At 41.5% G+C, this 27624-nt stretch overlaps 4 protein-coding genes across 4 annotated transcripts in view; 1 reads left to right on the plus strand and 3 right to left on the minus strand.

Annotated features, from left to right (window-relative positions):
- The window catches only part of LOC306818142 (NXPE family member 3-like), a gene marked incomplete at its 5' end in the record, with an annotated part of 38336 nt that extends 25880 nt beyond the window's left edge, over window positions 1–12456 (minus strand). The window contains 3 exons of the mRNA XM_079335517.1: window positions 10813–10883; window positions 11228–11523; window positions 11911–12456. Of these exons, the coding sequence (XP_079191643.1) occupies window positions 10813–10883; window positions 11228–11523; window positions 11911–12456 (913 nt within the window). The remainder of the gene's footprint in view (window positions 1–10812; window positions 10884–11227; window positions 11524–11910) is intronic.
- Window positions 244–3603, plus strand: LOC306818106 (NXPE family member 3-like; the record flags this gene model as incomplete). The annotated part of the gene is made up of 5 exons (XM_079335479.1): window positions 244–654; window positions 1258–1553; window positions 1811–1881; window positions 2138–2344; window positions 2425–3603. Coding segments are annotated over 5 exons (1539 nt in total), but the record flags the coding sequence as incomplete, so codon positions are not given.
- LOC306818107 (NXPE family member 3-like) lies at window positions 9040–10214 on the minus strand (the record flags this gene model as incomplete). Its single annotated transcript, XM_079335480.1, has 3 exons — window positions 9040–9652; window positions 9734–9937; window positions 10202–10214. The coding sequence occupies 3 exons, from the start codon at window positions 10212–10214 to the stop codon at window positions 9108–9110; spliced, it is 762 nt and encodes a 253-aa protein (XP_079191606.1). The 3' UTR covers window positions 9040–9107.
- A 7986-nt stretch (window positions 12457–20442) lies between the features above and the next one.
- Window positions 20443–27592, minus strand: LOC306818143 (NXPE family member 3-like; the record flags this gene model as incomplete). Its single annotated transcript, XM_079335518.1, has 5 exons — window positions 20443–21365; window positions 21449–21652; window positions 22348–22418; window positions 22749–23044; window positions 27176–27592. Coding segments are annotated over 5 exons (1536 nt in total), but the record flags the coding sequence as incomplete, so codon positions are not given.
- Between the last annotated feature and the right edge of the window lie 32 nt (window positions 27593–27624).

Here is a 27624-nt window from a genome sequence, read left to right on the forward strand (position 1 = left end):
CACAATGATGTCAAACACACATCAACAATTTAAACTGAGATTCTGAAAATCTCCATCTGGGAGGAGTTTTACAAAAGTGTACAACTGTTTCACTTGATTTGTTTGTTCAATGCATTTTGTCACTGTTCATATTTTTCAACCTTTTGCCAGCAAAATCATCAAGAACACTCGACCATCATCCTCAAGAAAGTGACCTCTGCCCCTCCCACTGCTCCTCCCACGGCTCCTCCCACTGCTCCTCCCACTACTCCTCCCACTGCTCCACACGTGCCTGATGCCTTCTGCACCTTCAAGCCACTGACTTCTGCTGATGCTGAGGAGGAACGTCTCATATTGAACTCCATTGCTTGGCCTGAAACTCCACCTCTGCCAGCTCCTTTTGTATTGAACCGGACAAGTGATCCTGCCCACAGCACCTTCACCATTCTTCCAGGGAGGGGTGGAGTAGAGCGGCACGTAGGAGACCAGCTGGACGTCATTATACAAATATATGACTTCCAAGGTAACCCCAAGAAATCTGGAGGAGATGCAATAGTTGCCCGGTTGCACAACAGAGCGCTTGAAGCAGGTGTAGCTGGACGAGTGGTGGATCACCTTAATGGCTCCTACTCTGCTGCATTCTCTTTACTCTGGGAAGGAAGCGCACAGGTTGAGGTAGAGTTCAAGATTTTCTTCTAAAATTATATTGTAAAACAAATAGCAACAAAAGGACACTTTCACCAACACTTAAATGGTATTACTGTCAAATAACATTGCAGAAGAAAATACAATCTCACTAAAAACAACCTACATTTCATTGTACGGCTGCTACTTTAAAACACATAGTTACTAACATTAGCTAGAAAACGCCAGGAGGCTAAATCACTATGTTTTGCTGGTACTTAGGTATGTATAACTGATAATATTTTATATGGACACTTAATACTGGGCTGATGCTCTGCAGACTCCTGCTTCTCTAAAATCGTCTGTGGGCCAGTGATTGGTGTCTGGATTGTTGTTGGTTTTACACCGCAGAGTTGATGGCTGTGTTTAGTAGTAAAAAACTAGTTTTACTTAGACTCTGGGTATTATGTCTTGGTTTCATTTACAGAGGCTATAGTCCTTGTTGCAGCGGCTTGGGATTCAAATATAACTGTGTCCCTTTGCTGACATCCCCCACTCTGTCCTCCCAACATTTCCTGTCTGTCGTCAACTGTCTTATCTAATTGGCATGGCTTCTATGTTTTACCTTTAAACTACTGTTCTCTGTTCCATCAGGTGACGCTCGTCCACTCAAGCGAAGCTGTCACAGTCCTTCGTAGTCTGAACAGAGAACATCCTGATAGGGTTCTCTTTAAAAACACCTTCCGCACAGGCAAAATCTCTGAAAGCACCATCTGTAATGCTTGCCTTCGTCAAACCAGCCAGCCACAGTGCAACTACACTGACCTCCGCACAGGTGACCCGTGGTTCTGCTACAAGCCAAAGAAGCTGAGCTGTGGTTCCAGGGTGAGCCACATGAACACAGGATACAAGAAACTACTCAAGGCCGAAGAGGAGAAGCTTTTCCAAAGGTGAGGGAGCACTGAATTCTTTATCCATCTGGTTCACTTAATACATAAATATTCCAGGTTACTGTATATCTCCAGGTCCAAATAGTTAATAAAAACAAACGTTTATGAGTAAGTCTAAAGGTGTTTGTTTATATCTTTAAAGCCTAAATATGTAGGCAGAGTAATTAGATGTCATTTAAGCTTTAACTTTTGATTGATTGACTGTAATTATATCAGTGTGTGTAAAAGACACTATTATAATGAAACGTTTTATACAGGAATGTCAACCTAAAAGTCTTCATTCAGGCTTCAGGACCAGCCAATGTCATTGTGTTGCCACAAAGGAAAGGTAAGCATGCATTTTCCTCCTTTCACCAATAAAAATTAATGAAGTAATTGAATGAGTTCTAATTGAGAGTTAAAGTGGCTTCAGAAAAAGAACACACACCTTACTCTATGGAAATAGTTATAAGTTCAGAGCAGTATCAAGTGAGCCAAGTCAGGTGAAAGAGAGACTGTGGTTTTGTTCTTTTTAAAGAATCTGTTGGTGATAAGTGATTCCTGAAATAACCCTTATCCTTGTTTATGTCTTTAACTCCTCTCAGGTCAAACTGGGGTCAGTCAAGGCAGTGGGAAGTCTGGACCCCCTGGATATTACTACCAAGGTGTGTGGAGATCACTAGGTGGCACCAAAGTTTACCAATTCAACAACTCCTCTGCCATCAGTCAGTGTCTGAAGGGAAAGGTGGTCCACCTGTATGGAGACTCCACCATCAGGCAGTGGTTTGAGTACCTCAGCACTGCACTACAAGGTAGCTGATCCACAGTTACTTTAGGCAAAAGTTTGATGAATTCATTGCAGCTTAATCTATTCTTTTTGTCACACTTTCAGATGCTAAGGCAGTAAACCTGAATAGTCCGATTCCGGCTGGACCTTACATGATATGGGACAATGCCAACAAAATCATGGTAACATACCGCATCCATGGACTCCCTCTTCGTATTTCCACAATACCAAGCAGTAAGGAGAGTTACGTTGCCAATGAACTTGATACGCTAGTTGGTGGTACCAACACAGTCGTAGTTTTAGGAATCTGGGCCCATTTCAGTACTTTTCCAATTGAACTTTACATCAGACGGCTTCAGAGCATCCGCAGGGCGGTGGTCCGGCTGTTGAATAGGGCTCCGGGAACGTTGGTGGTCATCAGGACTGGTACCCTCCAATATCAGCACCTTGGAAATGTGATAGGCAACGGTGACTGGTTCACGTTTCAGTTGGAGAAGGTGCTCCGAGCCGTGTTCAAAGGACTTAATGTCCAACTGGTGGATGCCTGGGATATGGTTCTGGCCCATTACCTGCCGCACCGCATCCACCCATCGCCTCCTATCATTAAGAACATGGTTGACGTCCTGTTGTCCTACATATGCCCACAAAAGAAGACCTAGTTGTTAATTTCAATGAAGGAATATGGAGCAGTTAAGCACTGCAGAAAAATGCAGTTCTTGTTGGTAAGGGTTTGGCTTCTTGTGTGATATTAACATCAAGGGTATGATCGGATTGTCCCTCCTATCTACTTTCACTATCCACTTTACCTTAACACCGTGGAAAATGTCATATGGTTGAGGAAAGGTGTTAGGAAAATTTCCCTTTGGTGACGTAATAATGCCATGACGGTAGAGGTTAGTGACGTGAGTCTGCCGTGGTGAAAAAAATCTTTAACCCAGTGAAAACGTCACAGGGTTAAGGAAAGGTGTTAGGAGAAATCATAAAGGACCTAGGAAAAGGCGATCCCATTGTTTTGACAATCCGACCACACTTTCACTAGGTGACGTCATGATAATATGACGGCGGCGGAGGTTGGTGAAACGAGTCTGCCATGGTGGAACTACAGTTTTCAGAAAATGGACTACAAAAAGCTCATCTAAAAATGTTTCCCCTGAGCCTTCTTCCCTTTGAAATAATCCTAAAAACCACGGGGTGTGAATGAAAATACAAGGTAGGCTTTATAACGCCTGTTATGAATTGACGCTATATAAATAAAGATTGATTGATTGATTGATTGATTGATTAGATACCAGGAAACTTCACTTTGATGGTTAATAAAAAGAAAATAAATGCAAAGGCTGAAACTAGTTATGAGTCAGATAAATATTTAAACCAAATGCAGATTGTCTCCACATTTCTCCTCAAACAGATAGTTTTCATGAACCTTCGGATGCACGAGTCGCTTTAAAAGATGCAGCTGCAAAGATTTGTGGGCCGGCACTTTCTTATCCCCGTTGGTAAAGGATGGTCCAGTGTTTCCTGTGCTAAAGAAGGTTATAAGCATTGACCCGACTTTCCTTAAATTTTAGAGAATTCAAACCGCTCTTTTCATGGTCGCCACTGAAATGCTTCAGTTGTGTTGTTTACGGTGAAAAGGATAGAGAAAGGAGATCGGAGGGACAATCCAAACGAACCCCAAGTCCGCCATTTTTTCTGTCAATATGGTTCTGCTTTTTGATCAAATCTTGAAAAAACTCACTGATGATCACATGGTGTGTTTTAAAGGGAAATAAAAACAGGTTTGCAAATATATGACTTAAATGAATATTTATTTTATTCTGAAATACATTAAATATTCTGTAATAATTAAAATAAAAATCACATGGAGTAAATGGTTTGTGAAGAATGTGATTAGACTAACTTAAAGAGATTACTGCTAGCTGGGTATCCTTCATTATTAATGATTTGTGAAAGGATTACTTTGGCAATGACCTCGTCTGACACAGTTTTAACAAGATTAAAAGCAGAGTTTAACTTTGAACCGTTTTTATCGTCAGCCAAAAACAGAAAATCTTTATCTTTGTGGCTACTGTGGTGGTTGAATCCGCACGCACTGGGCCCTCAGTGTGTGCACCGTCTGTATTGACCATAATAATATGTACATATTAGGGAAATATAGTTATAAAGGCACCTAAACCCTGGAACACTTTCGCCGGGTGATTTTCACCCGAGCAAAAGTATTTACATGATTTTCATTATGTTGCGTTCGTCTGAGTGCCATGGGTCACTGGGTGATTTTCACCTGAAGTAGTTTCTCTCTCCTGCAGCTGATCATGTGTCAAGGAAACTGTGCCTTCACCAGGGAAGTCTCAAATGTGCCAGAAAAGGGTGGACCGATAATTTTTCTTTTTAGGTTTATGTTTTTTTTCCCCTTAATGTTTCTGTAATTTTGGAGCGTTTTTATAGGCTTCCCCCATGATGCTTCTTTTAATTTTGTTAGACATGGCTTACTTGGAACATTAAAGAACACTGTTCTAATTATATCATTAATTGTCATATTTTGATGAAAAGTAATTTTTCATTGGGTATATTACATCGGGTAAAAATCACCCAGCTTTAGTGATGATGTTACTAATTTAAGTGAGTGTTCGAAGGTTAATAGACATGAGTGGGAAAATGATTGATCAAGATCAATAGTTTAATGATGATTAATGATGTTTGTTAAACTCAAATGATAATACAGATCAATGAACTCAAAAACAATTACATATTTGACGATCATTTGACAGAGGCAAAATTGGAGGAAGAGGGTTCAACGATAATATAACTACTATACTAACTATATAAAACCGGGGACAGGCCTTATTTAATCAGAATATAATTGTCGCTCCTCCTTTGGCATAGAAGCAGCCTCAACTGCATCCAAAGAAGGGATTCCTGATGATCGGAATCAACCATTTCAATCGGCAGAGACTTAATTGAGAATGAACAATTATTTATTAACAATGAAATGTTACAATTATAGAATGAAATGTTCAGTCTTTTGGGGGCTAGACTCCATCATGACGACTTCATGACCTCTGAGGGGTGATGAGGCTGACACAGGATAGGATGCCCCCTTTGGACTCATTACACTGGTGGGGGTGAAGAGGATGGAGGCTGTGATGATGAGTGGGTTTCAGCCTGGCCTGGACTCTGCTGAGCTGGATGGAGGCGACTGGGGTGGAGCAGTATTGCAGTCTATGCCTGAAGCAACAGACTGACTTTGAAAGGGAGAGAGTTTTAAGCGTTTTGACAGCAGTAGGTTGATTGGTTGAGAAAGTTTGTGGCAGAGTCTGGCTGGTTAATTCCAGGCTGATACACGCCCATGATCAGCTGATCACCAGAGAGAGAGAGAGAGAGAGAGGTCGTAGTAGGGGGTGTGGTTTAAGAATAAATGAAGAGGTGAATAAATGAAAGAATTACACCAGTCTTCCTGTCTGAACTTACATGGCGCTACATTAAAACACTTAGCAGCAGTACCTACTAAGATGCACAAGCCCTATGGTAAAAGAAGCCAGTTTTGTGTTGAATGACATGTAAAATAAAACTGGTGCCGTTTGAATACATTTTATGATTAGAAAAAGGTGTTATGTTGAAGAGGAAATGCTGTAAAATTTTGGTGTTGATGTCTTTATAAAGATTTGTATATTTTAGTATATTACATTTTGTAGAGGCCTTAAGTAAGCATAATTAGGAGCATGGCATATTATGCCAAAGATTGGTGAACAAATCTGTTTGCTCTGTGTACCATAGTATGATTAAGTGAACTTAATTTTGTGTTGTTGGTTCCTTTGGGAGATTTTCTTTCATTCATAAATTTTTCTAATAAATCTGGTGTTATATTATTTCAATGTTTGCACTTTTTATAGATTTATTCAACCGTACTGTTGTGTCTTACAGAAATGGTGGGATGTAATATCTCTTCAGTGAAAGAAAACCTACTGCCATGAGACACCCTACAACTGCAGCTCTTTATTGCCACCTACAGGCAGAATAGACAACATAGCAAGCCTTTTAGAAGTTAACACCCTGGCTTAAACACCACACATACATCGGCTCATTTGTACACACTTTTGTGTGAAAATTGTTTTCCAATGCTCCCCGGAGCCTTACTCTGACCCCTGTTTCCCTTTAAGGTCAACCCTTTCTTTTTATAAAGTTCAAGAATAATACAGTGATTAAGTTCTCTTAATCTGCTTTTGTACTGTAGCCACAAAAGGTGTAGCTACCTGTAACATGTTAGTTTACATCAGCTCTGTTGGCTGGTATATAAAAAGGTAAACAAAAATGTTAACTGCATATTACCTCTGCAAAACCCCAACATAGTTGGTGCCCCGTGTGAGGCGTGAGATAGACTGGTATTCCTGAACGCCTAAAGCATTTTATTGTACCGTAAATTCCGGACTATAAGCCGCTACTTTTTTCTCACACTTCGAGCACTGCGGCTTCTACTCCGGTGCGGCTAATACATGGATTTTTTATGGGGGACAATGAGCTTCTGCCGCAAAAACATTTGACTTCGTCACGTCGGATCTTAATATCAGTCATTTTGCGCTTCATGCACGCACCCTCATGATGGAAAACACACGGAGAAATACATATGATGTAGCTTTCAAGTTAAAGGCGATCGACCTGGCTGTCAAAGAAGATAACAGAGCTGCTGCACGTTAAGATGACACTGACAGCGACAACAGAGACTGAGGAAGAGAGTAATGAAGTCATTCTGAGGCAGTGAATGGATGGACTTTTTCTTGTGAAATATATTACGGTCATCTTTTTCATCAGCCGTGTTACAGACACCGTCGGCTAGGCTTCGTATTGTAACGGTTCATGTTGTAAAGTCAGTAGTTGATAATGTGTTCATAATTCCGATTATGTGGAGAGTCAGTAAATGCACCAGCGAGAACGTGTTGAGTGGCTGTATGAGAGAACGCTGGGGGAGAGAGTTGGATTGTTACGGCAAGTTATGTGTGTTGTTCTCTGCTGTAAACGGCGTGGTCACGGCCGACAGTGATCGCGTTATTAAAAGTTATTATTTGAACGCTCTCGTCGTCCTTTAACGTCCGTACGGACGCTACAGTATTTGCGGATGTTACCGGTAGCCTACGTCTGTGTAAATAGCTCTTGTTATAGCGTGGACACCTGCGGCTTATAATCAAGTGCGGCTTATATATGTACAAATACATTTATTTACTTATTTTTAGCCGGTGCGGCTTATATCCAGGTGCGCTCAATAGTACGGAATTTACGGTAATCTGATTTTAGCCAATCATTCTGACCCAAGAATTTTATTTGAGGTTTTGGAATCAATTACCACCTCCTCCCCTTCTTATTTTACTAATCCTTCCCAAGATCTTTCTGAGACGTTTTTATCTGATTTTACATAAACAATCAAGGACATTAGGCAACAAATCATCCCCCCAGACCATATTTTAGACACCCCAGCAGGGCTTTCACAGTTATTTTAGCAGTTTAGGAGATAAGAAAGTGCCGCCCCACAATTCATTTCGAAAAAGGAAGGTGGGACTTAGTGATAAAATGACAGGAACCGATACAGAAATAAATTTAGTGTGGGTCTTTTTATTCCCCGACTATATAGCATGGCTTGTAAGAAACTCACATTTCAATAAATGCTTCAAACAATTCACCTAAGTCAAGGTCGGAGTCTAGACATTAAAGAAAAATGTAAAGACAACAGTAGTGGCTCGTTTCTGAACAAAGAAAACAAATGCAATTCACATTTTTAAGCCACATCATTCCCCGCAACCTCCGTGAAGTGCATTACTTCAAAAGATATTCATAAAGACAATGATTGAAATACATCTTTAACAGTGTATACAGTTTCATATGAGCAACAAATACAGTACATAGTATAAACAAATAAACTCACTTTAATTCCAGTGTGCAGCCTGCACCTAAAGACACACACTCGCTGATCTCAACTCCGCTTATGTTCCCTCTAACAGGTATTACCAGGTAAGTGCTGATGTAATTTTCATAGCATCTGATGTAAATTCATTATTAACAGGTACGGTCAGGTACAATAACCAATGTAAACAAAGTCATTTACAGGAACATTCTATCTAAACAGGAAATAATAAATAAAGCATGTACTGTGAAAACATAAAGCTATGATAACTAACAGAGTTATGTTGAATTAATCGGTAAAGAATGAGGCGTTTTTAGGAGATTGTTGCCTCGTTTCCTGGAATGTACACAATGAATTATTACCATCTTAAACCAGTGTTTATTACAGGATACTTGACTGAAGTTCTCAGTTATAATAGAGGTTTTTCTTTGTCATTCAGCTGTAGATTCACTACACTTACCTCCTTATTTCCAATGGTACTACATACAGTAATAATGAACCACAAATACCATGCAATGACAGGACATACAACAACAATAGCTGACAGAGAAACAATGATGAAAACTAAACAGGTCCGAGCATTGAACCCTGAGGGACCCCACAGAAAGGGGAGCTTTTTTAGTATTTTCAGTTGTAGTGTGAGCAAATGCATTCCAACCGCATGAATGTTTAAAATATCTGGGGGATTTAAGTACTTGGACATACTTATTGGTCATTCCTTGTTGTTAAAAAAGTTTTGTTTTTTTTAAATCGTTATTTTGTAAAAGATAAACATTTTCAAAGCACAAAGAGTAAGGCCTTAAACCTGCTCATTTGTAATGAATTGGCTCTATATACAAATAAAGATTAATTGATTGACCTATTAACCCCCTCACTGAACAATGCACATCTATTATCCCTATTGGGTGCATACGTAGGACAAGAGACTGTCAATCATATTCTTAATAATGGGATGTCCTGGGTGAATGTTGTGAGGAAGGTGGTGGGCCAAAGTCATCCCCCAAGCGTCCACTAGTCGAACGTTAAGCCCTCTGAACATAGCTCTGAGCACCTTGTCCAGTTGAAGTGCGTACCAGTCACTGTAGTTTAATGCTATAGGAGGTGATACCTCTCTGAGGTTGGCAGACTTGATGACCACCTGCGTGTCTGGAGCCCTGCTCAACAGACGAATCACCGCCCTGCGGATGCTCTGAAGCCTTCTGATGTAGAATTGATTTGGGAAAGGATTGAGGTGAGCCCAGATGCCAAAAATTACAACTGTGTTGGTGCCACCTACTAACTCATCTATTTCATTGGAAATGTAATGCAGCTCACTTGTTGGAACGTAGATGAAACTAAGAGGAGGACCATGGACACGGAACGTCACCAAGGTGTTTCTTTCATTGTCCCATATCATGTAAGGTCCTGTTTGCTTCGGCTTATCCCGGTTTATCTCCTTAGCATCTGAAAGTGTGACAGAAAGAACAAGTTAAGCTGTGATATAAACAATTAAACTGTTACCTGAAATCTCTGTGGATCAGCTACCTTTTAGTGAAGCCTTGAGGTACTCAAACCACTGCCTGACGGTAGAGTCTCCATACAGGTGGACCACCTTTCCTTTCAGACACTGAGTGATGGCAGAAGCGTTGAAGTGGTTGACTTTGGTGCCACCTAGTGATCTCCACATACCCTGGTAGTAATATCCAGTGGGTCCAGACGTCCCACTGCCTTGACTGACTGTGGACCGCTCTGAGAGTTACAGATCAAAATAAGATTTAGGTTATTAAACTCATTGTTGTATCATTTATTGTTAACAGATCCCCTAAAAAGACCAACACAAGGTGTCGCCTTTACTTTGCTTATTTTACTTGACACTCAAGATGACGTCATACATTTACACAAAAAAGCATCCATTCAATTTTTTCCCCTGTGCAGTTTAGTGTATTTATTGGACTTGTTATAGCTGTCGAAAAATACACATTATGTGCTGTAGTGATCAGCAGCACAGCGTACGTCTCTGGTGCATGTGTTTATTGTGATTAGGTAAATCAATCTTACATGAAAATGTTAATTATTTAAAAGGTAAACATTTAGAGATGTTAAGTAGTTTAGTATTTTTAATAGTACACTGGTAATGAAAATTAATCTAGTTTTGAGTGTGAATGAAGTAAAGGCTTGCAGTTCTATCTCAGTGTTGTATAGAAGCTGGTTAATTTATTGATTGTTGCCTTATAATGGTATATCCTTTCTACAAGGCAAAAACTGTTCCAACAATGCTCTCGCTTAAAGAGGAAGGTTGTGGATGTTTTTTTTGTTCAGACATATGTGTAAGGGTAGATGTTCCCTATACAGATCTTAACAGCCAGCACCCAGCTGAGCCGTGAGATCCACCAGGCCTGCCACACCTACACCAAAATGCCCTGTTGTGACAAGCCCAATAGACAGCCAGGCGTACTGCGCCCAGCGCCGACTGACGCATCACATGCTGTCAGTGAGACGCTTCTGAAGAAGGCGAGAAACATGATGAACGTTTTTGAGCTGCAAAGAGGAAGGTTGTATGCATTGCTTTTTTTCAAGGTCACATTGAGACTTTTTATTTAAGGTGGAAGTAGAAAAACTTTTACCTTTCCTTTGAGGCAGCACAGTAAGACTGGCCGGTCCTGAAGCCTGAATGAAGACTTTCAGGTTGACATTGCTGGATGGAAAAACTCAGATGATAAAGTATCTTACACACAATGCAATATGTAAACTACTGTTAAATGGGATTTATCAAAAGGTAAAACTTTAGTTTTATTAAAAGACTCTGCCTCCATATTTAGACTGAAAAGTTACACTTCAGATTTGTGGTGATGAGAGTCAACTTTAATTGTTCAGACTAAGTAACTGATATATTATCTTACACTGTAAACATCTGAAGATTTTATCTTTGCCTCCTGTAGTTACAAACTCAACATTTTACACCAGGTGATACTTTACTCTTTGTTTACACTCATCACATGTAAAACTAGATGCATCATTTCTATTGCTCCGATCCCTCACCTTTGGAAAAGTTTCCCCTCATTGTCCTTGAGTCTTACTTTGAATCCGGCTCTCATGTGGCCAACTCTGGTATCACAGCTCAGCGTCTTTGGCTTGTAGCAGAACCACGGGTCACCTGTGCGGAGGTCAGTGTAGTCGCACTGTGGCTGGCTGGTTTGACGAAGGCAAACATTACAGATGGTGCTTTCAGAGATATTGCCTGAGCGAAAGGTGTTTTTAAAGAGAACCCTATCAGGATTTTCTCTTTTCAGCCTGCGGAGGACTGTGACAGCTTCGCTTGAGTGGACAAGCGTCACCTGACAAAACAAAACACAAGGGTGTTTAAGTTATAGCAAACATCCCAGGCCATAGTATTGCTCCTTGAAACTGGAGCTCCTTGATTTGTGTATCCACTTGTTTTTGTTGTGATCCAGCACCCTCTTAGATGTGTGTCTGTCAGTCATCTGTACAGTCACGTGCTATTGGCCCTGGGAACAAGTAGAGTTCTAACAAAGGCTCTCATTGGCTGTTATAGGCTGACATGAGGTGTCATTTAAAAGGTCAGCAAAACAAGAAGTAAGTCGGGAGAAATGGTTTAGATTCCATGAATTAAATGGCCCACAGGACAATAGCATTGCAATAGGTGAGTCATTTTGCTTGACTTGTTTTACAATATAATTTTAGGAGAAAATCTTGAACTCTACCTCAACCTGTGCGCTTCCTTCCCAGAGTAAAGGGAATGCAGCAGAGTAGGAGCCATTAAGGTGATCCACCACTCGTCCAGCTACACCTGCTTCAAGCGCTCTGTTGTGCAACCGGGCAATTAAGAAATCTCCTCCAGATTTCTTGGGGTTACCTTGGAAGTCATATATTTGTATAATGACGTCCAGCTGGTCTCCTACGTGCCGCTCTACTCCACCCCTCCCTGGAAGAATGGTGAAGGTGCTGTGGGCGGGATCACTTGTCTGGTTCAATAAAAAAGGAGCTGGCAGAGGTGGAGTTTCAGGCCAAGCAATGGAGTCCAATATGAGACGTTCCTCCTCAGCATCAGCAGAAGTCAGTGGCTTGAAGGTGCAGAAGGCATCAGGCACGTGTGGAGCAGTGGGAGGAGCAGTGGGAGGAGCCGTGGGAGGAGCAGAGGAAGGAGCAGAAGGAGGAGCAGAGGTCACTTTCTTGGGGACGATGGCAGAGTTCTCTTTAAAACGTACCTGGCAAGGAGTTGAAAAAGAAAGATGGTGACAAAGATGCATCAAAAAAAATTCACTAACATAAAATAAACTGAAGGGAAGATCAATGATTTTTCTAAAATAATACTTATAACTGTTTATGATTTGTAAACTTTAAGCTGCTGGAAGTCACAGTTTTCAAAAACTTGACCTCTTCGTCTACAATCTTAAATCTATGGTTGGCACGGCCTGCTCCACTCCATTTTTGTAATTTCCATTGCATAATGGCGTTACAAGCCAATGAAATGTTTTAAATATGTATTTTTTCCAACGAGATTGTCTTCCTCTGGCTGCATTGCTAATTTAATGGCAGATGTAAGAAATTTAAATAAATCAGGCCCTGGTTTACATAAGCCAAACTCTTTAAGTGTTATTTTGTATGCCATCATTTTATCAAACAAAATACAACACTGCACTAACACCAGGTTTATACAAGTAATGGCTTAAATTATAGTACAGCAACATTAAATAAAAACAAATGAAATCCATTATGCTTAAATAATTGCACCATTTGCCATCACTGTCTCCAACAGAGTGTTTAACCCCTCCCCATCTTGACTTCACAAAGACTCAGCCACTCTGCGATGCTCTTTTCATAATCAATGATATTCGGTTTTTCCAGCTTTAACCCTCTGGGGCTATAATTGGCCGATTTTGACTACTTTTGATTTTCTCTTTATATTTCATCTTAAAAACTGTTTATCTGGCCTTGTGTGGTATCATTTTTCAACACAACCTCACATATATGAATTTACAATTATTATTTCATTTTGACATGCTATATTAATTTTTAAAAAATCCCCCCCAAAAATTATAAAATCCGAGTATAAATAAACACAAACCTGAATAACAAACACTTTTCATAACTTTTGATGCAAATATAAATTGTGATCTTCAAAACTTATTTACAAGATTTACAAACAACAATGTTATATACAAGTATTTACACTAAAATACAGGCAATTCCTCAGGCGTTTTTTATGCAACTATTTACCGAACAATCAGGTGTCACAATAAACAAGCTATTTGTGCCACTCCATGAAACAGTAACTGTCCATCACAAGACAGAGAGGCACATCATGACCTGTTTTTCAATTTGCGTGGATTTTGGCGCCCTCATGTGGACAGGTAGGTGGTGACTAGTCCTCTTTAGAGCCTCTCAGGGCAAACAATAGATTCATTCGGTTCATCCTTAAATGTCAACTGAATCACACTTAACATTTTAACTGCTCAATGATTAATAAACCTGTCATTCTTGTTTTATGTATGTTTAGGTGACGTCTTTTGTTGACCAACTGGTACAACGTCTCCAGGGACGTCACGTCAAGTGTGCATGTACGTCATCAATGCATTCAACCACCCCAATCTGAGATTGAGAGACGCTGTTGAATATCGTCTCCTGTAATCTGACTCATAAAAAAACATTCCACCTTTAAAATGTTGACAACAATCACAGTTCTCACCTGCAGCAGGTTCCTGTTTATTAGTATGAAGAACAACACAGTCAGCAGGAGCACGATGACACCGCCCTTCAGAAGCTTCATGTTGACTTTGTTACTTATTAATCCTTTTTTCAACATGGTTAGTCCTCCTCTGGTACTGGAAGGGAAAAAATGAGAAAAGAGAGTCTATGTTAAGTTTATAGTATTAATTTTCTATCAAACTACATCTATTCAATCAAGATGTTAGAATGACTGGTGTACCCAAACAGATTATTTGTGCTTGAGGTTTGACAGGAACGTCATAAAACTAAACTAAACAGATTTTTCAGTCAGGTGTACTAAGTTCACATGTCAGAAAACCTGATGCTACGAAACGTCCTAAAGTTTTTTGGATAAAAGATTTGGCGTGAAGTAGGATGAGGTTCCATGCAGGAAAAAAGTAATGCACACAATAAAGGAAACATGGGCATTTAGCCGAACTAAAGAACGACTTTAAGTAACCTTTTTAACTGGTACATTTATACTTCTTTATAATTCTGTTCAATTTATTCTTCAGTGTTTTTCTTCACATTCACTTGTTACTTTCTTAATCTAAAAACCAGTGAGTCTAAAAATCATGATACCGTAATTAACCCAATCAACTCTGTGTCTTTCAACTTTAATACATTGTCATATACAAACATGGAAAACAGAGAAAAGGAGGAGGAGCCATTTGCAGAAACTTAAAAAAAATATTAATTTGAACGAAAAGGCAAGACAAAATGTACTTTCAAAAAGTTCAACAAAAAAAATCCAAACAGTAAAACACGGGGAATCCGAAGAAGACAACTACCAGACTGACAACAAACATTCACTGTCCAACAAAGATGATCTGACACAGAGACTAAATAGACATGGTTATCAGACACAGTTAAGACTAATGATGAGGGCAATCAACACAGGAGTGAAACACACATCCAGGACAACTACGAGCGAGCGAGCGAGCGAGAGAGAGAGAGAGAGAGAGAGAGAGAGAGAGAGAGAGACTTTAGTGGTCTGAAATTCAAAGTAAATCATGGAACTATGAAGACACTCAGAGAATTGAATAATGTAACAAGACACACTAGAACATAAAGAAACACAACAATAACTAATGACTCAATAAAACAGGAAACACTGAAGAAGAAACTAGGAAATACTAACACACACAAGGGAAACAATCATTACTAGGATAGACACTCATCAAGTAAGACAACAAAGCAGCACTATGTAAGACTGAGGATTCACTCTCTGTTAAAGGACAGCAGCTTGTTAACATGAGCTTGACTTTGCATAAATGCTGCTTTGATAGGGAAATTTGACTCACCAGGTGAAGGTCAAGATTTGTCTCCAGATTTATTTATTTTTTCCTTTCAGAACTTCCCAATGACTATTTCAGAAAACAGTGTGTCCTGCGATCTCCTGGCTGACTGCAAGTGAAGCCGTCAATCAGGTGATTAGCTCACCTAAAACCTTTTTCAAACCAACCCCTACACACTCCCCCTCCGTGTCCGTCAGAAGTCACACATCCAGGTGTAGGGTAGAAATACAGCAGCAGGCATTGGGACAAACTTCCCTCTCTCAGGTGGAAACAGGAAGTGTGTGTTACCATGGTTTCTCAGCGGCATGGCTTAGTATTAATGTAGGCCTACGTTATGTAAAAGTCTTTATGTAGATTATTTTTCTCTAGTAAATTATATGCTATAAGTGTAGACTTATAGCAAAACGATCAGATGGAGCCCACATTCTCTATTGTAATTTATAATTTAATGTTTAGTTAATTTATTGTAATATCAAAGAACAAGTTGTCTTAAATGAAAGCACAGACAAGGAGACTATAAATGAACATCACAGCAGCAAAACGTTGATTTTTTTGTTGTAGCCGAAATTAAGTTTTACAAAGAAATCAAAAGTAGAACAATGATGAATAAGTAACAGTGAGAAGTTGTCTGTAACATGATTTAATATTCTTTAGTTTTTGTAACAGTCCATTTAAATATAAAACACGTCAACAGAAGGAAGTAAAGAAGAGGAGGCTTTTATTTGAACCTTTAAAACAATAAACGGGTGAAGTTGTAAACGTCTGTATGACAATATTAAATGTCCATCTTAGTTGGAGCAGTGTTTTGGTTTGTTCAAACACTTACACACAGAACTTACTTTAGTACAGGTCACTCCTTCCGTGACTACCGGACGCAATAGGCGTTACACGTGATCATCAAGTGGGCATCGGCGCAGACTCGCTGGCGGAGGGTTTTATGGCCCACTACCACTCCCCGCTAAGTGGTTTGAGACAGACTTAATACGGCGGGCCCTCCGCGTGGACGCGCAAACGGAGGGGTAGTGGGTAGGGTGTAGTGGACGGTTTGAAAAAGACCCCTAGAGTAAGGGAGGAGATGTTGGCTGCTCACTGCCTCCAATTGGCTCAGGTAATTTTATTGACAGCTACTTTGGTCCAATTGTAAGGACTATTTTTCCCTGGCCTAGCAGACACGAGAGATAACCCTGCCATGGTTCTTGATGATACATTTAAAAACACTGCGTGCTCTGTACATCAACCTCCCAGCGCCAGCTGTCCTCTGGAGGGACGTGACGCAGACATTGACCATGCCGCACGTAAACAAAAGTCTGATTTTCTTTAAAGGAAAACCATGCAAAGAGAATTTGGAACTTAAAGTCTAAACCAAAAGGAGTTCATGGTGGTCTCTTAAATATCCAGAGTATTGAGATCAAGTTCAACATCTCCTGATGGACTCTTATTTGGATTTCCTCGCTGTGGGGGAGACCTGGTTAAAGAGTAATATTCAAACAACTATGATTAATATCCCTGGGTACATCTGTAACAGGAGAGACAGACAATCCAGTAAAGGAGAGGAGTCCTGATTTATATATAATCCTTTTCTTCAGGGGAACACACAGTATGTAGTTTGTAATCTGCTTTTCCATCGCCGGCCGCAGCTTGTTAGAAAGGTACAGAAATGTTTTTTTAGACAAACTGAAGTTATGTACCCATTGTTTGTTTGTGTGTGTGTGTGTGTGTGTGTTTGTGTGAATCCTGGGACGACCACATCCCACCACTCATTGGCTCAGCTGAAGGCCCAAACTGTTGGTCTGCGGCGATGAGTAGCCAGTAGTTGAATTCCCTGGAAAACACAAGTTATTAGTACTGATAATAAAACAAATGAATATTTATTAATTACAATGTGAAATTATATTAACAATTCAATAAATCATAGCATGCATTTCTGAGTTAGTCTACTCAAATAAAGTGTCACTGCTGCAAAAACAGGCTATATTGTGGTATAACTGTTGCTCAAAATGAGGAAAAACTACATAACAAATACGTTTACTTTTAATAGTTTCGTATTGCATTGATCAATTGAAGATTTGTCAGGCAGAACAGGAGTACATTGAGAAACTTGAGAAACACATTGTAACTAAACGAAATGAAAGTAAGCTTACCTTTCTGTGTTGTCGTTTCTTTCGAGCCAATGTGCCGTTTAGACTGTTTACATTGGAAATCTTAAGTACCATGTCCGAAAGCTTTCTTGTTAATTTGGCTGTATTTCTACTCGCGGCACGCAGCCTTCTCTGAAACAAAGCATATTGTTCTAGAGAGAGCCACATGCAAAGGAAAAAGATGCATTCCACTCTGTGTCGCGCTGCTATGATATCACGCTATTACGTAGCTGACGCCGTATATATATACTGTATATACCTTGTAACCCGGTATAATCCCCCATTATTGCAAAGAGTCTTTTTTTGTCATTATTTAAATTAGTTGTTTAACATCTCACATGATCACATTGATTTTTTTTTTTTATTATTATTTATAATTTTTTTCAATACAAAACAAAAACCTTGTGCACCACTTACACATACAGCAAAAATATACAAAGTCATTACATATGACGGTAGCACACTTATGCACACACAAACACACACTTTGTCTGCCCCACGGGGAGATAAAAAATGAGAGAAACCAAAAATGATAGAGTAATTGACTGACAAAGTGCATTACAAGCATTGTTTATACAGACCGGAAAGAGGAATTCCCAGAGATTTAAAATGATATATCCACAAAAATTACCAAGATAAATGAATACATGAAAATACATACTAACATGCTGGTGCTGGGGGTAAGAGGCTGAGAGCTCCTGACAGCTTGTTTAGTGATGCATTTAAAACTCACTGAAACGTTCTATAAATGATCTCACTTCCTGATGTCCGAAAGAAGAAACGACTACAAATCCAATACCACCAAAACCAAAAAATACCATACACATACCAGAGCTGGACTCACTGGTGACGGTGGTGGAGAGGAGGACTCTGGACAAAATGCTCTCTATCATGGACAACACACACCACCCTCTGCACAGCACCTTCACCGGGCAGAGGAGCATGTTCAGTGACAGACTGCTGTCACAGTCGTGCTCCACGGACAGACTCTAGATAGATAGATAGATAGATAGATAGATGGATAGATGGATAGATGGATGGATGGATGGATGGATGGATGGATGGATGGATGGATAGATGGATAGATGGATAGATGGATAGATGGATAGATGGATAGATAGATAGATAGATAGATAGATAGATAGATAGATAGATAGATACTTTATTGATCCCGAGGGAAATTCAAGAACTCTTTTGTCCCCCTATAGGCCACAAGACTGTACAACACTTCACTGTCACGGCAGGGAAGAAGCACACGGTGAATCCTGGACTCATTTTTCACTTTTTTTCTCACTCCTCATCTGCACTGCTGACCTCAGAGTCAGCCTCCAGTTGGACACTTTAATGCATATTGATAGTCACCTTACTGAGCACTGGTCACTTTAATGATAATCACCCTAATTATGTCTGGTTTCATCCTACTGTTGTGTTATGCTATATCTGTAATGGTTGACATGACCACCCTAACTAGGTCAAGTTTCACTCTATTGTCTTCAACACTTAATGCTAATCTGCTCCTCAATAGTTGGGTACTTAACGATAATCACCCTAAGCACTCCTGGTTTCACCTTATTGTTTTGGACACTTAATGCAAATCACTGCTCCTTTAAGTTGCTGAGCACTTTAATGGCCCAATTTGCATTCCTGCATTGACTGTTTAACAACTGTACTCACACCTCTGGCACTACCTCGAACACCTCTGCACATACGCATGCAACTAGTTTCTAGAAGGTCAGCACTTTGTTTCTAAGGCTCTTTAACTGTTTACAGGTCTCTTTTAATCAGCACATGTTTTTCTCTCCTCACAGGTTATGTACATTATGCTATATAAGTTTTAAGTCTAATGCTAATGCTAACTGCACAGGTTTAACCTGTAATTATGTTTACTCTTAGTCACATAGGGGCTGCTAAATCTTGTTTGGGGGATTATTGTATATAGAGGGGGGGGACAGCGGGTGTGTATTGTAATTAATGTCTCGTGTCCTGCCTGTCTGTATACTGCTACTGGATGCCTTGAATTTCCCCCAGGATCAATAAAGTGTCTATCTATCTATCTCCCATGTGTTGGGTGTAAATGGAACCAATAATGTTACAGTTAAAGGCTGAATAATGTAGAACTCTATTTGATTTATTTAGTAGCTTGGACTGATAATTATCATAGAAGGAAGTTTTGTGAGCAGACAGGAATTTGTTCATGGCCTTGTATGGCCTTGTAAAAGCAACAAAGGCTAGATATTGTTCTTATAATAAATCAAGCTCATCCAAATGACATTCAAAACACTGAATCTACAGTTCTGTCATGATGCACAACATGTCAGTAATCTGAGACATGTGAAACTGCATATCCAGCTGTTAATGCGCAAGCTATGATTATACATTATATTAAGGCACATACCTTTGATCGTAATGCGTCTCCAAAAATAGTTTCTTTTTTTATTCACAGTATCAGAAATGAAAGGCAAAGTATGAAAGTTGTTATTGCATGGTTAGAAATGACAGAAAGGTTTTTGAATCTCTCGAAAGATAAGAACGTATTTTAATTGAGTACTTACTGTCTGTTTTTCTCTGAGTACTCAAAACAGTTGGCTACAGAGACTACTGTGTATTCTTTCCAACTGGGCGTCGACTTAGTTTGCAACTTGAAACCAGTAGAGAGTGGATTACACTATGATCCACCCACACACATGCTTAAATGAATGAGAGCTAGTTAAGGTTAAAGGACAACTGCAATGAAGACTGTGCATGCATCTAGAGTCAATGTGGCAGCACAAACGTCTGCAACAGTGACTCTGTTATCAGTCTGCAACAGTGACTCTGTTATCAGTCTGCAACAGTGACTCTGTTATCAGTCTGCAACAGTGACTCTGTAATCAGTCTGCAACAGTGACTCTGTTATCAGTCTGCAACAGTGACTCTGTTATCAGTCTGCAACAGTGACTCTGTTATCAGTCTGCAACAGTGACTCTGTTATCAGTCTGCAACAGTGACTGTTATCAGTCTGCAACAGTGACTCTGTTATCAGAAATATTGCAAAGTTGTCTGTTAGACACAACATTTAATAGTGTTCACCAACAGGTTATGGAGGGTCTGGGGATCCCCCTCAGAACATTTTGGACACCTAACATTATTTTTCCTGCATTCTGATCAGTTTTATGCCTTTTCTGAATTATTATGATCCAATATTTTAATTAACGTTCCAAGTGTTCATCGGATACAAGAATGCATTCATTTGAATACCTCCCTAAACATGTTGATTGGAGAGTTGTCATTTTTTGGGTCGGGATCATTCTTATATCAGACACACTTGCACTTGCCTGCATGTGCACTGAGCGCTGATACGGCACGGAAATAACTGCCAACAGTCAGGATGCACTGAACACAACGAGTGTGTGGCCATTTGAGGAAAAAAATCTGCACTTTGGAATAGCAACTTTAATCAACACTAATTCTAAGACTTCTAAATGCGCTATTGGGGACATGTGTGGGACAATATAATGTTAACTATATTCTTTATTATGGGAGGAAGTGGGTGAATGTTGTGAGGAAGGTGGTGGGCCAGAACCATCTCCCAGGCATCCACCAGATGAACATTAAGTCCTTTGAACACAGCCCTGACCGCCTTGTTCTGCTGCATTGCATACCAGTCATTAAAGACAAATACATAGGCAAGATATGAGCCTCTGAGGTTTGGAGTCCTGATGAACACCAGCGTGTCTGGAGCCCTGTTCAACAGACGAATCACCGCCCTGCGGATGCTCTGTAGCCTTCTGATGTAGAATCGAATTGGGAAAGGAGTGAGGTGAGCCCAGATGCCAAAAATTACAACTGTGTTGGGGCCACCAACTACATCATCTATTTCATTGGCAATATAATGAAGCTCGCTGACTGGGATATTGTCGGAAATACTAATAGGAGGACCATGGAAGTGGTACGTCACCAAGGTGTTTCTTGCATTGTCCCATGTCATGTAAGGTCCTGCTTTCCTTGGTTTATCCCGGTTTATCTCCTTAGCATCTGAAAGTGTGACAGAAAGAACAAGTTAAGCTGTGATATAAACACAATTAAACTGTTACCTGAAATCTCTGTGGATCAGCTACCTTTTAGTGAAGCCTTGAGGTACTCAAACCACTGCCTGACGGTGGAGTCTCCATACAGGTGGACCACCTTTCCTTTCAGACACTGAGTGATGGCAGAAGCGTTGAAGTGGTTGACTTTGGTGCCACCTAGTGGTCTCCACATACCCTGGTAGTAATATCCAGAGGGTCCAGACGTCCCACTGCCTTGACTGACTGTGGACTGTTCTGAGAGTTACAGGTCAAAATAAGATTTAGTTTAGAAGAAAAATACACATTATGTGCTGTAGTGATCAGCAGCACAGCGTACGTCTCTGGTGCATGTATTTATTGTGCGGATGCATGACAGCCAGATTTCATGATCTCCGCTCTACAGCGAGGTTGGACACTGAAGCAGGCGCTCTGTAAAGCCTCCCAGATTTATTGTGGTTAGGTAAATGTTACCAAATGAATCTTACATGAAAATGTTAATTATTTAAAAGGTAAACATTTAGAGATGTTAAGTAGTTTAGTATTTTTAATAGCACACTGGTAATGAAAATTAATCTAGTTTTGAGTATGAATGAAGTAAAGGCTTGCAGTTCTATCTCAGTGTTGTATAGAAGCTGGTTAATTTATTGATTGTTGCCTTATAATGGTATATCCTTTCTACAAGGCAAAGACAGTTCCAACAATGCTCTCGCTTAAAGAGGAAGGTTGAATGCATTTTCACATTTTTTATTTTCAAGGTCACATTGAGATTTCTTTCATAATGCAAAGTCACATCATATGCAGCAGTGCCAATGTGTGCAATATGTTTTATACCCGTCTTTTGTGTTTTGTTTTGTTTTGTTTTTTTTAACTTTTGCATCTCTGGCCTTGTCTCAAGTGCTGTTTTATGTTTTGAGGGAAAAAAAGATACGTTTAGAAAAACTGTGCTTTACCTTTCTTTTCAGGCAGCACAGTAATATTGGTCGGTCCTGAAGCCTGAATGAAGACTTGCATGTTGACGTCACTGAAAAAAAAAAAAAAAAAACATCCCATGATAAAGTACCTCTTACACTAACAATACAATATGAAAACCACAGTGAAATGGGATTTAAATGACTCTGCCTCCATATTTAGACTGAAAAGTTACACTTCAGATTTGTGGTGATGAGAGTCAACTTTAATTGTTCAGACTAAGTAACTGATATATTATCTTACACTGTAAACATCTGAAGATTTTATCTTTGCCTCCTGTAGTTACAAACTCAACATTTTCCACCAGGTGATACTTTACTCTTTGTTTACACTCATGACATGTAAAACTAGATGCATCATTTCTATTGCTCCGATCCCTCACCTTCGGAAAAGCTTTCCTTCATTGGCCTTTTGTCTGTTAGTCAATCCACCATTTATGTGGTTCATCCTGGCATCACAGCTCAGCGTCTTTGGCTTGTAGCAGAACCACGGGTCACCTGTGCGGAGGTCAGTGTAGTTGCACTGTGGCTGGCTGGTTTGACGAAGGCAAACATTACAGATGGTGCTTTCAGAGATATTGCCTGAGCGAAAGAGGCTCTTGTAGATAGCCCTATCAGGATGTTCTCTGTTTAGCCTATGAAGGACTGTGACAGCCTCGCTTGAGTGGACAAGCGTCACCTGATAGAACAGAGAACAAGAGTTTTAAAGGTATTGCATACAAGCCATGCCTGTTATTCATGAACTTAATAAGATGTCATTGTATTTTTTGGTGTTAGCTTACTGAAGTTGTTACTTTATTTAAATTAAAAGCTTAAGAGAGATTAATAGAAATTGCCAACTCCCCACTTGCGGGCCAGTAGAACCTGTTTTCTTCAATTACCAACAGGAAATGTTTGGAGGAGAGAGTAAGGGGATGGCATTCAAGGCAAAGGTCAGTTTTGAACATCAGACCACTGCAAAGAGGACTATACCCTTAGCCCAGCAGATAAGTGAAATATAGAAAAGGATGGTGGTGTTATAGATAAAAGCATGAAACTTGGCACACTGTTGTTTGTCCTGTGGGAGATTTGTATGACCAAGATGGCGGCGCGAGCGCATCGCGAGGCCCAGCGTCTCTCTCAGATTTGCAATTTTGCAGTAATTCTCCTGTTAATTTCCGGCTTGTTCGTACGGAACAGCCTCGCCTTAACATCCTACACCAGACAGGAACTTTTGGATATTGGAATACATCTCCCTGACGATCCAATCAACAATCTTCGACTCATCCCCGAGATCGCCAAAACACCCGAGGCTACGCACTCTCCCCGGCCGGGCGGAAGTGCTCGCAGGCGGCGACGAGACCGTAAACAAAGGCGGGGGAAGCGCGGAGGTATAAGGGCTAAGCTAAAGCTAACACCGCACCGTCTCCCGTTACCCAGCATTTTCCTCGCTAATGTGCGGTCTTTGATGAACAAGATGGACGAGTTACGACTTCGCATCATGCACAGCAAGAGACTTATGGACTGTAATGTCATGATCTTCACAGAAACATGGCTAAACAATGGAGTACCGGACGATGCTATCAAGCTAGCCGGTCGCCACACACTCCGGGCAGATAGAACAGCAGAGGACTCCGGTAAGACCAGAGGAGGAGGACTGTGCATTTATATCAACAAAACTTGGTGTACAGACTCTGTCATTATTGGGAGACACTGCTCAGTTAACATTGAGTTTCTCATGGTTAAATGTAGACCTTTCTATCAGCCAAGGGAGCTCAGCTCCACTATTGTAACTGCAGCCTACATCCCCCGATGCAGATGCAAAAGCTGCTATGAAGGAACTTTACACAGCCATTAGTAAACAACAGACTGCTCACCCGGAGGCTGCATTTATAGTTGCAGGTGATTTTAATCACTCAAACTTAAAGACAGTGCTCCCTAAATTTCACCAGCATGTTTCCTGCAATACAAGAGGAAACAAAACTCTGGATCATGTTTACACTAACATTGCAGGAGCCTACACCACGACCCCCCTCCCCCACCTGGGACAGTCAGACCACCTTTCTTTGTTCCTCATCCCCAAGTACTCCCCACTCATCCAACGTGTGAAGCCATCAGTGACAACAATTAAAGTGTGGCCAGCGGGGACAGACTCTGTACTTCAGGACAAGTTCCATCACACAGACTGGAGTATGTTTGCCTCTCAGGCTACCTTGGGCTCTCACACAGACATTGACACCTACACTTCTTCTGTGCTGGATTATATCAACACCACCATCGACAGTGTGACAACATGGAAGCAGATCACCACGTACCCAAATCAGAAGCCATGGATGAACAAGGAGGTGCGTCTCCTGCTGAAGGCCCGCAACACCGCCTTTAGATCAGGTGATGCAATGGCCTACAGCGTGTCCAGGGCAAACCTGAGGAGGGGCATCATCAAGGCCAAGCACTGCTACAAGCTGAAGGTAGAGGAACACTTCTCCAACTCCGACCCCAGACGCATGTGGCAAGGCATCCAGGCCATCAGTGACTATAAACCCAGCAACTCCACCCCGATGACCACAGATGTCTCCTTCCTGAACGAGCTAAATCACTTTTATGCTCGTTTCGATAGAGACAACAAGGAGACGCAGACCACGACCAGACCTCCTGCAGACAACCAGCCCCTCTCATTCACCACCACAGACGTCCACGCTGCACTGAGCCGGATCAACGTCCGAAAGGCTGCTGGTCCAGACGGCACCCCTGGGCGCGTGCTTAGAGCATGTGCGGAGCAGCTCACTGGGGTTTTTACGGACATCTTCAACCTGTCCCTCGCCCAAGCAGCTGTGCCAGCATGCTTCAAAGCCACCTCCATTGTCCCAGTGCCGAAACACTCCAGCCCGACAGGCCTGAATGACTACCACCCTGTAGCACTCACACCCATCATTATGAAGTGCTTTGAGCGACTGGTCCTAGCGCACCTGAAAATCTGCCTCCCACCCACACTGGACCCATACCAGTTTGCCTACCGCAGCAATAGGGGTACAGAGGATGCAGTCTCCACTGCGCTGCACTCTGTGCTCACACATCTGGACAATAACAACACATACGCACGAATGCTGTTTGTTGATTTCAGCTCAGCATTCAACACTGTCATCCCCTCCAAGTTGAACACTAAACTTGGAGACCTGGGCTTCAACACCTCCCTCCGTCACTGGATAATGGACTTTCTGACCAACAGACCCCAGTATGTTAGGTCAGGACACACCTGCTCCTCCACCATCACACTCAACACAGGCGTACCACAGGGCTGTGTGCTGAGCCCATTCCTCTACTCCCTCTTCACCCACGACTGCAGACCTGTACATGGATCCAACACCATCATCAAGTTTGCGGACGATACAGCGGTGATTGGCCTCATCAGCAACAACGATGACACAACCTACAGGGAGGAGGTACAGCATCTGGCCACCTGGTGCGCTGGCAACAACCTGCTTCTCAACACCAGCAAGACAAAGGAGCTCATCGTGGACTTCAGGAGAGAAAAGGGAAGCACGCACAACCCCATTCACATCAACGGGATGGCTGTTGAACGTGTCTCCAGCTTCAAGTGCCTGGGGACCCACATCACAGAGGACCTATCCTGGTCCACTAACACCTCCAGTCTGGTGAAGAAGGCTCATCAACGCCTCTTTTTCCTGAGGACACTGAAGAGACACCACCTGTCTTCAGCTGTACTGAGGAACTTCTACCGCTGTGTGATTGAGAGCATCCTAACCAGCAGTGTCACAGTCTGGTACGGAAACTGCTCTGTCACGGACCGTAAGGCGCTACAGCGGGTGGTTAAAACAGCCCAGCGCATCAGAAGGTGTCCACTTCCTGCCATTGAGGATGTCCAGAGGAAACGCTGTCTGCGGCGAGCTCACGGCATCCTTAAAGACTCCTCCCACCCTGCCCACAGACTGTTTACCCTCCTGCCCTCCGGTAGGCGCTTCAGAAGCCTCCGGACCAGAACCAGCAGACTGAGGAACAGCTTTTTCCCCAGAGCTGTCTCCCTACTGAACTCTACCCCCCGAACTCTGAACTCTGTCTCTCTCTCAAACTCCGCCCCCTCCTGACCCCCCCCCCCCAAATGGCAGCCATTATATTTACCGGTATCTTAGGTTCTAGACCCCCTCGGACCTTTAACATGATTAGGTCTTTCAAATAGCCTACCAAATCTGATTTGGTACCAGTTCTCAGCTTGCCCATTTGCAACAATACCAGCGGGCATGTCTGGTTTTTATTGCTCAACTTATTCATCCAGACTTCCTTCATGCATCTGTGATGCAATGTCCAACCAACAGAACAGAGAACAGTCATTCTTTAGGGACGAGTGCTTTTTTTGGGAGCTGGACTTCTCTCAGACTGGAGCCTAGCAGATAAAACGAGACTGCTCCTCTTGATGGGATCTTTGATGGGCTTTGTTTGGTTGGTGAGGTACTCACTGGCATAGGAGTCATATCGGTCCTGTCAAATTCAATTCATATAGTGTAAAACGTATGTATGGAACTATGATTGTTTATAGAATTAATTTCAGTGAAATATAGTGTTTAGTAGGAGAATTGATCTCTTTATGGGCTGATCACCACATAAGGTCTGATCCTAAACTTGTCCCTGCTCTGGAATACAACATCACAAGGACTTTTTATGTTGGATATTGTTGCTTGTTAGCAAAAGCAAGCCAAGGGGAATGATTTATATTTTACAAATCAAGTGATCTACAGGACAATAGCATTGCAATAGGTGAGTCATTTTGCTTTACTTGTTTCACAATATAATTTTAGAAGAAAGTCTTGAACTCTACCTCAACCTGTGCGCTTCCTTCCCAGAGTAAAGGGAATGCAGCAGAGTAGGAGCCATTAAGGTGATCCACCACTCGTCCAGCTACACCTGCTTCAAGCGCTCTGTTGTGCAACCGGGCAATTAAGAAATCTCCTCCAGATTTCTTGGGGTTACCTTGGAAGTCGTATATTTGTATAATGACGTCCAGCTGGTCTCCTACGTGCCGCTCTTCTCCACCCCTCCCTGGAAGAATGGTGAAGGTGCTGTGGGCGGGATCACTTGTCCGGTTCAATAGAAAAGGAGCTGGCAGAGGTGGAGTTTCAGGCCAAGCAATGGAGTCCAATATGAGACGTTCCTCCTCAGCATCAGCAGAAGTCAGTGGCTTAAAGGTGCAGAAGACATCAGGCACGTGTGGAGCAGTGGGAGGAGTAGTGGGAGGAGCAGTGGGAGGAGCAGTGGGAGGGGCAGTGG

Source organism: Symphodus melops (assembly GCF_947650265.1).
Source record: "Symphodus melops genome assembly, chromosome: 22".
Classification (NCBI taxonomy): domain Eukaryota; kingdom Metazoa; phylum Chordata; class Actinopteri; order Labriformes; family Labridae; genus Symphodus; species Symphodus melops.